The 13684-nt window shown below is 43.0% G+C and overlaps 1 protein-coding gene across 3 annotated transcripts; it reads right to left on the bottom strand.

Moving 5' to 3' along the window:
* Positions 1 to 4954: 4954 nt before the first annotated feature.
* PRDX4 (peroxiredoxin 4) lies at positions 4955 to 12904 on the bottom strand. Of its 3 annotated transcripts, none has more exons than XM_027884220.1 (8): positions 12445 to 12904; positions 10663 to 10780; positions 9573 to 9689; positions 8918 to 9040; positions 8152 to 8282; positions 6639 to 6673; positions 5398 to 5444; positions 4955 to 5085 (listed from the first exon to the last, which is right to left on the bottom strand). In XM_027884220.1, the coding sequence occupies exons 1-8, from the start codon at positions 12893 to 12895 to the stop codon at positions 5082 to 5084; spliced, it is 1026 nt and encodes a 341-aa protein (XP_027740021.1). In that variant the 5' UTR covers positions 12896 to 12904; the 3' UTR covers positions 4955 to 5081. The 3 variants fall into 3 exon arrangements, with proteins under 3 accessions (XP_027740021.1, XP_027740020.1, XP_027740022.1); XM_027884221.1 differs by having other exon boundaries at positions 4986 to 5085; positions 5387 to 5444; XM_027884219.1 differs by lacking the exon at positions 5398 to 5444 and having other exon boundaries at positions 4962 to 5085.
* Positions 12905 to 13684: the final 780 nt, after the last annotated feature.

Genomic DNA, 13684 nt, shown 5'->3' with positions numbered 1-13684 from the left:
GTGGATTAGCTTTAAGGTCAAAATTTTTTTTTTTTTTTAACAAGGACACCTGTATCTAGGCAGCAGCATAGGCTCAGAAGTTACCAGTGTGTACACAATGCAAGGCAGGTGTTTCCCATCAGTGGGAATTTAACAAGGTTATTGCAGCTTCTGTTTTGGATGGATGAACGTTCCCTTGGGAGGAAACTGATTTTTGCAATAAAATGAGGTGGCCAGGTGGTATCTTCTGGCATTCTGTTTGTGTACAGCCAGTCCTTGCCAGCCTCTTCTAACTTTTGTTTTGTTTTAATATGTAACAGTAAGTCAGTTCCTTAGTAAATTATTTCTCATGTCCTGGAGACTAGAGATCTAATTGGTAGGATTGGGTGGGACTGGGAAATGGCAGAACATTTTGGTTTATTAAGGATTGGGAACAAAAAAGGTAAAATGCTGCTCAAATGGTCATGGTGATTGATGTTGGAGTTAGGGGTCTAGAGAATCTGTGCTGAGCAGCTCCCAAGTCAGCTGCTGAATGGTGGGAGGAACTGTAACCCACTGAGGGGTGGTACAGCTAGAGGACAGGCGTCTCCTCAGCTGGATTATTTATCTGGTTCCTTGGTGGACTGAAACATAGTATGAGTATTGCATAGGTTATCAAGTTTACTTTGGAGGTAAAGGACAGAGGATTTTCCCACCATGGAGGGGACACTATGGTGGACATAACTATGGCAAGAGGAAGTAACAGGAAGAAAGTAATGGATACTGAAATGCTTCTGATGTAATGGAGAAAGTTGTAATAATTTCCAGTATCTGGCAGATAAAGCCCAACATCCTGAAATCAGGAAGGTGAGGGGATAGGAGGCATCAACTTTTAGAGTGAGTATAATTATCACAAGCACAAAACTAGACCTCTGATACCTTCACATCAAGACTGATATCCTGTCTGATCAAGACACCCAAAGAGGAGTTGAGCTCAGTGGTAGTTAAATGGATGAAATGTGATGCCTTATAAAACACAAGAACAGACTCTGGCTTTAGATAAAGGGTTGATAAAATAAAGCAGCATGTTACACTTTTATTTCTGAGTAAGAAAATCTGAGAAATTCATAATTAGGACCAGTTTCCTTTGGTGCTAGAATGGCATGAAGTTCGTGGCTCCTGACAGTTGATTGCTATTCCTGTGAGGAATAGCCCCCGGTGGTCCAGGGGAAAATTCACTGCACTGTCACTGCAGAGACCCGGGTTCGATTCCCGGTCGGGGCCCCTCCCCGGGCAGATGGAGCTTGTTAGCCCGTAAGGCAATCCATCTACGTCCTGAGGACCTCGCTGCCACCGTCCAAGCGTGCTTGGCCCCGGCAGACGAACTTCAGGATTAAAGGGTGGGCTCAGTTCCGCGCACACTGTGTCTCACCTAAAAAATCCAATGCGCAGGCTGGAAGGTGGAAAGACCTTCCCCGGTTCTTCGTTCGCGAAGAGACTGGCCATTTTATATTCCTGTGAGGAGAGTGAGCATTGTAATAACCAGCATGTTGCACATCAGCCTTTTCTTTCTAAGATTTGGCTGCTGTTACTGATGAGTTGGATCAATAGCTTTCCAGTGGTGGCACAAGGGTATTGTCTGCTCAGATCAGTGCATTGCCATGATAGTAACCTCTTGGTTCCTACTGTAGAGTTTCTTTCTCCAACCAGTGCTGACTCAGCTGTATGATTTTATAATCTTTTTCTTTAATGGTTTTGATGCTGTGGAGATATGTTGTATTTTCTGGGTTTCTCCCTTTTAAAACTCTTTGGAAACTGAATATACTTGACTGACTTCACAAATAAAAAACTGAAATTCTGTCTCAGCTTCTTCCCCCCTAACTGCAGGGATCCATGTTCACTGTTAAAAATTAAATAGGAAGGTGGGAAGTGGAGGGATCTATTTCAGAACTATGTATTACTCCTAACTATCTGCAGGTTTTTATTATTGACCCAGTGGTCCTACCTGGGTTACTTTTTTATAACACTTGTAAGTTAAGGGGATACAAAGTTCTTCCTCTACTCTTTTCAGCTGCATTTTTTTAAAAAAAATTATCCTAATTTCTAAATTCAGCCTTCGGGAAGGGATGGGAGAGGAGAAGAGGTTATAGGGTAGGGAGGAAGGCATGACATCAGAACCTCTGGACAGAGTGAAGAAGATGAATCCTTCAAATTAAGATGCTTAGAAAAAGTGTGTTCTCAAACTTCTTGGTAACGTAATCACATACCACAATGACAGTATTTACAGAAATGAAGGTACAGACATACAGCATGTGTGTGTAAATATATACACATATGTAAAAAATACTATATGTCTTTCTGTTTATTACTATATATATGTATTTTTTACTCTCAGAAGGTTAACTCCAAGTTGTCACCCTCTCTGGTGATAGGCTACATGTTCAAAAGTGTGCATGCTGCTTTATACTTTTGTGTGTGAGAGAAAATTGTTCTCAGATCTCAGAATTAAAATATTTTAACATGGTAGTAATGTTGGGTTTATGTTGCAACCTAATGTCCAACCCGTCACTGCTGTCGGTGACTAACCATTACCACAGAAGCCTAAAGGAATTGGTAGATAATCTTTGTATTTATAGTAAGCCTGTCTATATAACTGACTGTGGCTCTGTAGCAGGAAGTTAATGTTTCTGTTGCCATCGTGTCTTGGAATACCACGAGGAGGAGGAGCAGGATTGCCTCCCCTTAGCCACTCGCTTAATGGTGATATATGAAAGGAGATTTCTGTGGGACTGGCTGAACTCAGTGACCAAGGAAGCGTTTGCTTTTAGATGTTTTTATTTTTCTGTGCTTAAAAAATATATTAAAATTATTACTCAAACTTACTGTAACAGCTTCTGATACCCCTTTTTCCAATATGCACCATTCCTTTGCAGCCACATCGTGGTGTTCAGCGCTCTGGGAAGAAGCTTGGACGAGCTGGTGCAGCATGGGCTGTTGAGAGAGGGGTTTAGTTCAGAAACCTGCTCCAAACTTACTGCACGCTCAGTTGGTTTTAGTGCACATTCAGTCCAGCCTTTGTCTTGTGACAGACCGGTTTGATTGCTGATGCTCCTCTGAATGCATTTTTAACTAGGTGTGGGAGAGAGCATTCACAGGCTAGGCACTAGCTTTTGACATCTGCTTTAGTTTGACGCTTTTGCTGCTGTATGTGCTACCACGATAGACCCCATGGTTTTGTTGCTGTAACTCTCTACTTGCCTGGCTCCCCAAGGAGCCGTGGGCTGAGTGGAGCATGTTCAACACATGGGTGATACCTCATCTCTGTCTTCATCATGTCTTACTGGCTGGCTCAGTGACCTCTCCTGGCTGGAGGAGTGGGCAAAGCCTCTGCGGAACAGGGCACAGACATCATTTCTGGTGGAGGCACAGATGTTGGTCTCATGCTGTGCCTTGAGCTACTCTGAATATCCATGTAACAGCTGGGCCTTTATTCGTTACGCTGCAGTGGCTTGGAGTTATTTGAACGTTCTCTGTGTTGATGTTTTTGCTGTTGCAGGGTTAATAAGGCTGTAAAAAAAAAATCCCAAGTAAAATTCAAGCAGCTGGTTTACAGCCCAGTAATGTGAGGAACCACCTCTCTATGTGCTGCCCTCCAGGCTTTGCGATCACATGGACTGGTGCAATATTTACCAGCCTGTGGGGTTTGGCGCTGATCCTGCTTTGCCTGTTACACTCCAGATGGGATGAGGGACTCCTCCTTTCCCCAGGCCTCACAGGGACATGGAGGCTGGGGCTTGGTGGAGCTCTGTGCTCTGGCTGTGGTTCCCTCTGCAGTAGGCATGTGCTTAGGGGTTATTTGTCAAGCAGCCACTTCTGCTCTGTGTCTGCAGTGAGTAACCCCAAGAACTGCTCAGCATTCAGCCAAGGCTATACAATCACGTAACTTCACGGTGAAAATGCAACTGCTGGTCTAGTTCTGCAGAACTGAAGTGTGTGTGTATAGGGCAAAGAATTGTATAGTGGGGCTGGGGAAGGGGAAGCAAGTTCTCAGGTGTGAGAGGTCCAACCAAGAGTAATGATGTAGTGGTGTAGACTGGAGCAGGGAGGCAGGCACCTTTTGCCTTTCCAAGGATGACCCTGGTGAAAAGCTGACACATGTTTCAGTTGCTGTTTTTCCAGTTGCACAGACTCTGGAATACCATATCAAAAAGAGGGAGGTGGGAAGGAGCCAGACAAGACACTGGGGTTTTCCAGTGCACACAAGTGTGTCTTACATGGAGATGTTCTGTTCCCTTGAAAGATGAAAGCCGCAAGAGTGATGTGATCATTGCACATGTCAGTACTAATCCTGGGAAAGACTACAATTACTCCCTTAAAGCTGGGAGCCACTAACCACTACATTCATCTGTTAACAGTGTAGGGACAGGGGAAAAAATTCAGACCATGTGAAAACAGAATCGATCTTATCAGCAAACACACTGCAAATTCAAGTGTGGAAAATTCACTGGTTCAGCTCTTGAATCACATGAACTGGCATAGCTGTATTTTTTTCAGAGCAATTGTACTGATTTATGTAGCACAGGGGATGTTCTTAGTAGCTTAAAAATGTTTTCCAGCTTCAGACGGACTGGAAATTTAATTCAGCAACTGTCACTTATTTCTGGCTTTTTGGTTAGCTGCTATTGCCTCTGGACTACAGACTGATGTACCATAACCAAATGGCTCTTTTCTAGCTGTAGCTCCTAGAATGTGACCAAACAAAAGAGTTTTGTGGAAGTAATCTAGTAATACCAGAAGCCATGAATCTAAGCCCAAGTTGCTAAGATAAGAAAATCTGGGGAAGACTAAGCATCTAAACAAGACTTGAAGGAAAAACATGTAGTTTGTAAGAATATTCTCTGATAACTAATGAGGTACCTGTGCTTTACACAGGTTAGACTTTGTTTAAATAATGAGATCTTTAATGTTTTACCACAGTTATGTATTAGACAAACTCACAAAAGTACCAAAATTAATGAAATTTTATTGGCAAAAATCAAGTTGAATGTGGCCTATGTAATTCAACAGAAGCAAGCCTCAGTTCAGTTTATCAAAATACTTCAGTTTTCCAGCTGGATCTGGAATTATCTGTGCAAGAAAGAAAATGACAGTGTTAATCAAAAGCCATGAAAACACAGCAAACTATAAAGCCAAAACAGCAGAGTATTTCATGGTAAGATGCTATGGCCAACTCACTAGCAGCACTAATTTATCAGTTGACTTGGTACTAGATTACTGTTGACCTCTAAAGGTACTTCATGGCAGTAGCAGAGAGATTTAACTAATTGAGGCATGAGAGAGAGTGCAGCCTACCAAAGGAAGAATTTTGACAGCTTGCCCCAAAAGCAAGATATTTTAATAAATTAAGGTTTGTAATCCAGAGTCTTACAATTTACTTACAGTTCTTCCCTTGGCCACCACACTCTCATGGCTTCCTCTGGTTTAATCTAATTAAATCAAACACATTTAGAAAGCATGACTACATCTTTGAGAAAGGCTTTTTGAACTACTCTGCTATTTAAACGATCTGCAACTTTTGCACATAGGGGATGGAGAATGCTTACGTATTGTTTTAGATTTTTAAACTGGCAGTATTGGAGCTGTTAATCTCAGCATTGTAAGACTGTTTTTTAGAAAACATGCTAATGTCACGTTATTTAGGTGATTCTAGTTATGGAAGGCGGAAGTTTTTGGTGCCAAAATATGAATGTTAGGCCAGCCAGCTCTCTTTTCATTTTACAGCCTTCAGATTCAGCTTCCCCCACTACAACAAAAAAAATTGACTCCTAGCCTTCAGTTCATCCTGGGAAGTTTCACATCCAGTAAAAAAACCATGGTTTAACATTCCACTGTTTTTCACTTTCAAGTACAATGCTCACTAACTCTGCTTAGAGGCTGCTGGGACCTGCTTTTTGCTGAGACAGCTCTTAAACAACAATGCTTTGTCATCGGTATTTGGTTCAGAAGGAAGCCACATGCTCAAATACATGACAGTGATCTCATCCCAACTAGGCAGCTCAGACCTCTAGTGAAAGTTTCATTATTCTGCTGAGGCTGCTCCATCCCAGAGAACACAAACAAGTTCAATGGGTGTTTATCTGAACTCTGGCTCCGCTGCTTGCAGTCACATGGAGGCGAGGAATAACAGAGGAAAAGCAATTGCACAGCAAAGCAGTGCTCTCTGCTGGAGCACTGGCAGTGGCACACTGGCTCTGGCAGATACTACAGCAGCCTGGGAACTTGTTTCTTTCTTTTTTTTTGGGTAGTGCCTAGGATCTGCAGTAAGAACCAACAGCACCAGGAATTTATATGGACAAATAATCAAGAAGATAGAAAAACCTCAGGAGTTTCCAACTTCCCCTCATCAGGTGTTAACAGGAAAAAAAGTTCTTGGTCATGAATTTATTGCTGATCAAGAGAATTCTGCTCACACACTGGGAATTTGAAACAACTGCAACATGTCTAGTGTGAGGGAAATGAGATCCTCATGAAATCAATAGTAATCCGAAAACTGTAACTGTAATAATGTGAGATTACTCATACCTTTTCATTGAAAGTTGCAAAGATTTTGGATTTGGGTCTAGGGGAAATGATAACTGTTTGTTAGCAGCAAATGCATGTAAATATAAAGAGTGACTTACGGTTTCACTGCCAGGTTTCCAACCAGCAGGGCAAACTGAAAAAAAAAGGACAAAGTTAGCTGAAGTATTTTTACACATGCTGACTTATATATCTGAAACTATTAAATGTACAATGACACCAATCCCCACCTGAAAACTGCAGATCTCTGGATGGATAACTATGCCTTGGTTTAATTCTTCTGGCTTTCTAGACAAAGTACTGGCAAAGCAGTACCTGTGAATGAACACCTGTTCTAGTAGAAGTTTCTTAGTAAAATTCAGATGACTACAGAGGCCTACCCTTCTTTCTTTAAAACCAAACCTAGGGAAATCTTTTAAGCAAAGAGATCAGCTCAAAGATTTCACAAGAGATCTTGTCTGGAGCCTTGCTTAGGTCTAAAGGGGTTGTAGCACACATTTACCACCCAGTGTGGCTGGGGGCCCTGTGACCACCTGTACAGCTGCACGTTCTGGAGGGAAGCTCTTACCTCTTCAGAGCTCTCCCCCTGAGGCTTCAGCCCAATGAGTTATGCCATATTACACTGCTTTAAGGCATGCTGATAGACAAAATGCCACCCATGCAATTAGGAATTGTGGACAACTGTTTTTCCTATTCTTTGCAAAGAAACCAGTAGGGTGTCTAGGGAGTCTCCTCTCAGCACTCACGCAAAAGCTGGAAAAAATGTGGTACTCTGGAAACACACTGCAAATCAATATTCTGTAAGATGGCTTTGCAGCTAAATGAGGGTAAATTTCCTCAGTCAAATGTGTGTAGGCTAAGTACCAGCATTTATCTTTTCAAATCTGTACAGCAAAGCATAATAATGATTTATACCTTCATATAAAGGTACTTTCAAATGCTCAGTGAAATTGAGTTGAATAGGAAGTTAAGCTGCTGAACATGTGTATTCATATTTAAACAAATCTTCAAATAAAGGAATGTGTTTATTTAAACACATTATTAAAAGAAATGTGAAAACTTCACGCTGTGCTTGAACTGGAGGAATATGAAGTCTTGAGACAAAGTAATGATCTGAAGCCAGTGAAAGCTTCTTTGTTGGGGGAAGATGCTCACATAGCCCTTGTAAAGAAAACACAAATAATGTGCTTTAACTTCCACAGTATCCCCATGTATCTTGACATGAAACACAGTTCCTTGTCACAGGTCCTCAGTGAATGGCACAGTACAAGGACAGACTGCATCTCAATTATTTTAGTATCCAAAAGCGTACTGACATATTGGGCCTAATTCTTCACAGCTTCACATTTTGTATAAATTTATGCTTTTGACACATGGTACATAATGCCTTAATTCAGACTAAGGAACGCTTTATGCTCTGCATTCTCAGGGATATGAAGCAAAATGTGAATGACTATTCCAGAAACAACCTAAGGAGATACTGGAACTCCAGAACCTTGTAGGAGGGCAATCAAAGCACTTCAGTCACAGCATGAGGCCAGTCACTTTCCTCCAGAAAGCTACAGTTACAGCTGTCAGTCTAAGTAAAACTATCTTCAATGTTTAAAAGAGCACCTTCTCCATGTTTGTCTGTGTACTGGAATGCTTGTACCAAACGAAGTGTTTCATCCACTGATCTTCCAACAGGAAGGTCATTCATTGTGATCTGTCGAAGGATTCTCTTGTTGTCAATAATGAAAAGGCCTCTGAAAAAAATTTTTGTGTGTTAGGAAACAGAATCAATTATAGGGTTGTGTTTACGCACTATTTTATGTCTGCTGGATGGAAGGAATTTGATCTTTGTGAACATCATACAATACCCACTGCCTCAGAATATTGGTAACCTACCATTCTTTCCCTGGGTATCAGACGACCTGGGCTGAGGGTAAGTTAAAACCAGAAAAGGGTACTTCTCTGCAGAACATAAAATAAGCTTTGACAGGCCCTGCCAGGATGCTGCAGATGCTGTGGAATTACAGGTATCCCAAAAGCAACTATTCCGTTTTATGAAAGATGTATCTCTTGGGGCTGGGAGGTAACTTTAGTCTTGACTCCACTTGGACATGGGAGGTCCTCGAGCAACTGCAGCTCTGTGGAATCCTGCATATTTGCCCTGTCTAAGGTATCTGCTGATGACTGCTGTTAAACAGGATATTAACCTTGACCCCTGTTCTGACTCATCATGACTTTTTTGTGTTCATTATTTACTTTGTCTCTTGACAAGGATCCCCAAGTAAAGTCTGATCTCAAAGACAAATTTCAAATAAATTTCAAATTTCAAAATCAAGCAGTAAGTACTACCCCAGCAAAACCCCAACAGAACTGTAACCAAGTGAAATACCTAAGTGCATGTCCCTGATCTTCCAGATACACTCCGTAATCCTTTGAAATCTGATGTGTCAAATCTGAAAGAAGGGGAATCTTCATTGGTCCGAGTCCTCCTTGTTTTCGAGGAGTATTAATCCTTTGAAAGAAATGAGAAACAGATGTATTTCTCGTAAAGGTTTACCTTCCCTACACAGAGCCAGAAGTCACAAACCAGAACAGCACAGACATGAGGATTTAGTGCAAGTGACATTTTTTTGTTCTGCATACAAAGGAGATGAACACTATTTCTGGTTCGAGCAAAGCATTCAGCAGATCTTTTGCAGGTTTTGGCCACATCTTTCTTGTCAGTTGCATTTGCTTTATGCCATTGTGCTCACGAATGGGACAGTGTGAAGCATTTGCATTCTCTTTTTTTTTTTTTTTGGATTTGTATTAATTTTTGAACTGAGACATGACGTATTTCAAGCAATACAAATTAAACAAGCTTCAAGGATAAAGGTACTTTCACACACTACGGTTAAAATTTTTTGATATTAAACATTTGTGTCAACAGCATCACACTTCCACACGTTATGATATACCTATACAGGCTAAAAATCTGGGGACTACTGTTACATAAAATGGATCCATGAATAAATTTTAGTGAAAGGGAAAAGTAAGGTACATACCATGCTAAGTGAGTGAATTTTGAGTCCACAGAACATGCTACTACTTCAGTATTTATTGCTCTGAATTCTTCAATTCTGTCACTGAAGGCAATTATCTCAGTTGGACAGACAAATGTACTGGAAAATTTAAGACAAGATAAAGTCAAAATTTCACGAAACATCCAGTAAGTTCTCTGCTTAACTTAAAATGGTGGATTTATCATAAATCATTTCAGCTTTTGCTTATTTTCATTGCTTCTTCAAGTATTTACCTAAAATGCTGCCTGACAAATCTTCCACCCTCAGACTCTGGCTTAGTTACAAATGCTTTATTACTGAAGATTATAAATCTACAGTTATCTTACAAAGTAACTGTAAAAAACTCTGAATCCAGATTCTTTTAGATTTTTATGAATATTAAGTGGCTGAATTTAGGCACAATAAGCTGATTTTTCAGAAAATGATACTATAATTTGCTGTTACTGTGCATGTCTGCAAGTTTTAAAGATTTTGTCTTCAACTTTTTCCACTACAGAAGAAATAAAGTGGTAAAGATTACCATTTATAGGGCTTTGAAGCTAATGATATTATAATATTTAAGTAGTTATGCATCTCTGTCCTCTTCATTTTGTGGAAAAGAATGGGATTGTCTCTCAGAAAGCAGAGATGTTTCTACTCACTCAGTAAATTTACTGCATTCTAATAAAGGAGGGTTGTTATGGGATGAGCTTAAAGGAAAAATGCCACCTCTTGGATACACTTACATACACTCTAGAAAATACAGATGGGATGCTGCCTTCTGTTTGCAGCAGTGATTTCCAACATCAAACAGAACACAGAAGTTGCCTGAATGGGTTATACAAAGTTGTGGTTTTTTGTGTGGGGACACAAATTAGTGGACACACTTATTAGCACAAAGATTGTTACAATTTTACCAATGCATGATGGAAACACAAATGCAAAGAATATATTTTCGTCTGTCACTCCTTTCTTCTCTCCCAAATCCTTACCAAACAAAAATACAAGACCTCAAAAAAAGAGAAAAATTAATGAATCATGAATCAAGTGTAGCTGCACTCAGTCTTGGTATGTCTACTGTGGTTTTACTTACAAGTCAAGAGGATAGAAGAAGAAGACAAGATATTTTCCTTCATAATCTGTTAATTTCAGCTCTTTAAACTCTCCATTGATGACTGCTGTTCCCTCCCAGTAAGGTGCTGGCTTGGAGACTGAAATGCAAAGAATGTTCAATTAAAAGTCGGAATATGAAGCCCCTGTTCAAACCAAGCTGTCCAAGGACAGCTGTTCTTCCTTTGGCTTGAAAAACAACCTCCTGCACACCGTTACAAAACGAAGCTGCTTTGCCGCTCTAATCAGGGATACAGAATCATGAAGAAATTTAGGTTTTAGTACACATGGAAAGCAAATAATTTGATCAACTTGTGCTTATACATGAGCCCTGCAAATCACTGATAACCAAGGCCACACAAACCTTATCTGGGCACGCTGAACAAATCACGTGTGCACCACCAGCTCAAGGCAGAGCAGCTGCTGGACTGAAGGGGAAGCCGATTAATATTTCAGGTACTCCCACTGTTCTGTTATGAATAGCTCTTGTGAACCAGAAGCATAAGATGGTTCAAATTCATACTGTTAGTGCTTAGGTATGGAAAACTATTTGAAATTCAAGTTCACAAAAAATGCTACGACATGTCTGGAGACAAATGCCTAAAAATGTAGCGTATATTTATTAAATTACAACTCCTAAGCAAATTATAACTTGAAGATAGCTGTGTTTTTTTTAAAAAAAATCCAATTAAAATGCATGAAATATATTTACTATTCCTATCAAAAGGGGTTAACCTTGAATTTAAAATATTAAAAATTAATCTGCCATGTACTATTTTCATAGCCATGTGAATTCCAAGACAAAGGACAGGGTCTGCTGGAGTTACAAGGTCATCTGAATACACTTGTGATGCCATGGACATTGACATGCAGCTCCATGAAATTAGGGAAATGCTTCTGAGAAAAACATATGGAATCTTAATTATTATCTGGATGGCTCTCCTTAGGACAACCAACCCAAACTGCAGAATATGGTCAGTGAGGATGTATAACAAAGACCTCTAGATTAGGAGGGAGAAGGCAAAGAAATTTAATACTTTTTATCTTGATCTCTTTCTATATTAAGGTGATTGTTTCTGCAGTTATAAATGCCTGCTTGTAATAACTTACATTGCAAAGGGAGGGAAACCCACACAGCATTGATTATAAGTATTTTTTTTGTAGCATCTGCAAATGTTTAAAACAGAACTTATACTCTAGCTCAGAGAAATATCTTAAAGCTCACACTGAAGATAATTTCTGGGTGATCCTTCTATTCTCTGTTCTGCATAATGGGATTTTTGGAAAGCAGGTGCCCCCAGAACATCTCACCGCGACGCAATTTAAGGGGTTTGCACCCAGGTTTGCCACGAAGGCTTTAAATCACAAGAGAGCGCAGGCACGAGGTGCCCGTTCAGCGCTTCCAATCGCACCGAGAGCACGAAACACTTCTGTGCATTGCTGAAAGCGCCTCTCTTAACCCGCTCGCCATTTCTGGGAGCACGGGCCTCGCCGGACGCCCGCGAAACGCCGAACCCGCAGCCAGCTGCCCCCGGTGGAAACGCAGGCTGGAAGGGGCTGGGGGGCAGACAGGAGCTCACCGCCCTCCTTCCCTCCCTCGCTGCCCGCCCGGAGGCCGCAGCGGGGCCGCGGGGAAGGGAAGGGAAGGGCCGGGGAGCACTCGGGGCTCCGCCTGACGTGGCGCTGCTGCTGCCGCCGCTCCCGCAGCGCACTGCGGGCACATCCCCGCCCGGCCCCGCCGCCCCCCGTCCCGCCCGGCACCTACTCTTGGCCTGGCTGAGGTGCAGCGAGTGGTCGGACACGGGCACCCGGGCCGCCTCCCCGGGGTACACCTGCCCTCCCGCGTAGTAATGGCACTGCTCGTCCCCGCGCTGCTGCCGCGCCGGGCGCGGCTCCTCCGTCCCCGCCTCGCCTCCCAGCGCCGCCGCCGCCGCCAGCAGCAGCAGCAGGAGCCGCGCGGGGCTCCGAGCCCCGGCCCCGCCACCCGCCTCCATGTCCCGCCGAGCGACTGCACGTCCGCGACGGGCGGCGAGGGGCGGCGGCGCCGGGGAGGAGCTTGGCCCGCCCGCCCGCACTCCCGCCCGCAGCACCGCCGGGCCCCCGGGCTGAGGGACCGCGGGCCGGGGGGGGACGAGGGGCCGGGGCAGCGCCACCTCCTGACCGGGCACAGCCACTCCCGGACCCAGCACAGCCACTCCCGGACCCAGCACAGCCATCCCCGACCGGGCACAGCCATTCCCGACCGGGCACAGCCACCCCCGGGCCCAGCACAGACACCCCCTCCTGTCACAGCCCCCCGCTGACCCGGCAGAGCCGACCTCGGATTCGGCTCAGCCACTCCCGGGCCTGGGTATGTAGAGAAAGAAAGAAAGAAAACAACAACACACGCGTGTGTGGAGAGAGCGCGCACATGGTCCTGTGCGTGTGATTGCAAAAGGAAACTCTCTGCCGATATGAGAGGCTTCCTGCCTGGTATCATCTCTCTTATCTGTGGCACCGCGGGTTCTTTGGGCACGGCATCACTCGCGGTCGTACCCATCTATGCCAAGTGCGGCTTGTACGTTCTGACCTCATGAACACACAGAATGTGAAAAGGGCCCCCTGGCCCGAAATCTGAAATTGCTGCGAGTTGAATTGCTGCCAGCTGGGCGGCAACTCACACATGAGCTCCACGTGGCGCACGTGGTGGCTGTGTTAGGAGTGTGGTTACACAGAAATGAAATACTAAGTGCCTCAATTCATAGAGTCATCAAATGGTTTGGGTTGGAAGGGATCTTTAAAGATAATCTATTCCAACAGCCCTGCAATGGCAGGGTCATTTTCAATTAAATCAGGTATGTATGTATGTATGTATGGTATGGTACCTGTGCCAGAATGAGCAGTGCAATTTCCCTCCCTCTCTCTCTTTTTTTTTTTTTTTTTTTTTTTTTTTTTTTTTTTTTTTTTTTTTTTAATGATACAGAACAAGCATATAAAGAGCTGAGGCAAAAGGAAATGCTGTGGGC

Source organism: Empidonax traillii, unplaced genomic scaffold (genome assembly GCF_003031625.1).
Source record: "Empidonax traillii isolate 1590-97213 ecotype Southwest subspecies unplaced genomic scaffold, ASM303162v1 scaffold140:size1466565, whole genome shotgun sequence".
Lineage (NCBI taxonomy): Eukaryota > Metazoa > Chordata > Aves > Passeriformes > Tyrannidae > Empidonax > Empidonax traillii.
The sequence above is the reverse complement of the archived record's forward strand: the minus strand, read 5'-3'. Positions and strand labels throughout refer to the sequence as shown.

Excerpts from the sequence above, each read along its gene's own strand:
- PRDX4 (XM_027884220.1), bottom strand. The coding sequence starts at position 12,895 with ATGGCTGTGCTGGGTCCGGGAGTGGCTGTGCTGGGTCCGGGAGTGGCT. Across the intron at positions 10,781-12,444 it reads GCACCTCAGCCAGGCCAAGA|TCTCCAAGCCAGCACCTTAC; the intron begins GTAGGTGCCGGG and ends TTTGCATTTCAG. Across the intron at positions 8,283-8,917 it reads GATCAGGGACATGCACTTAG|AGGCCTTTTCATTATTGACA; the intron begins GTATTTCACTTG and ends AATTTTTTTCAG.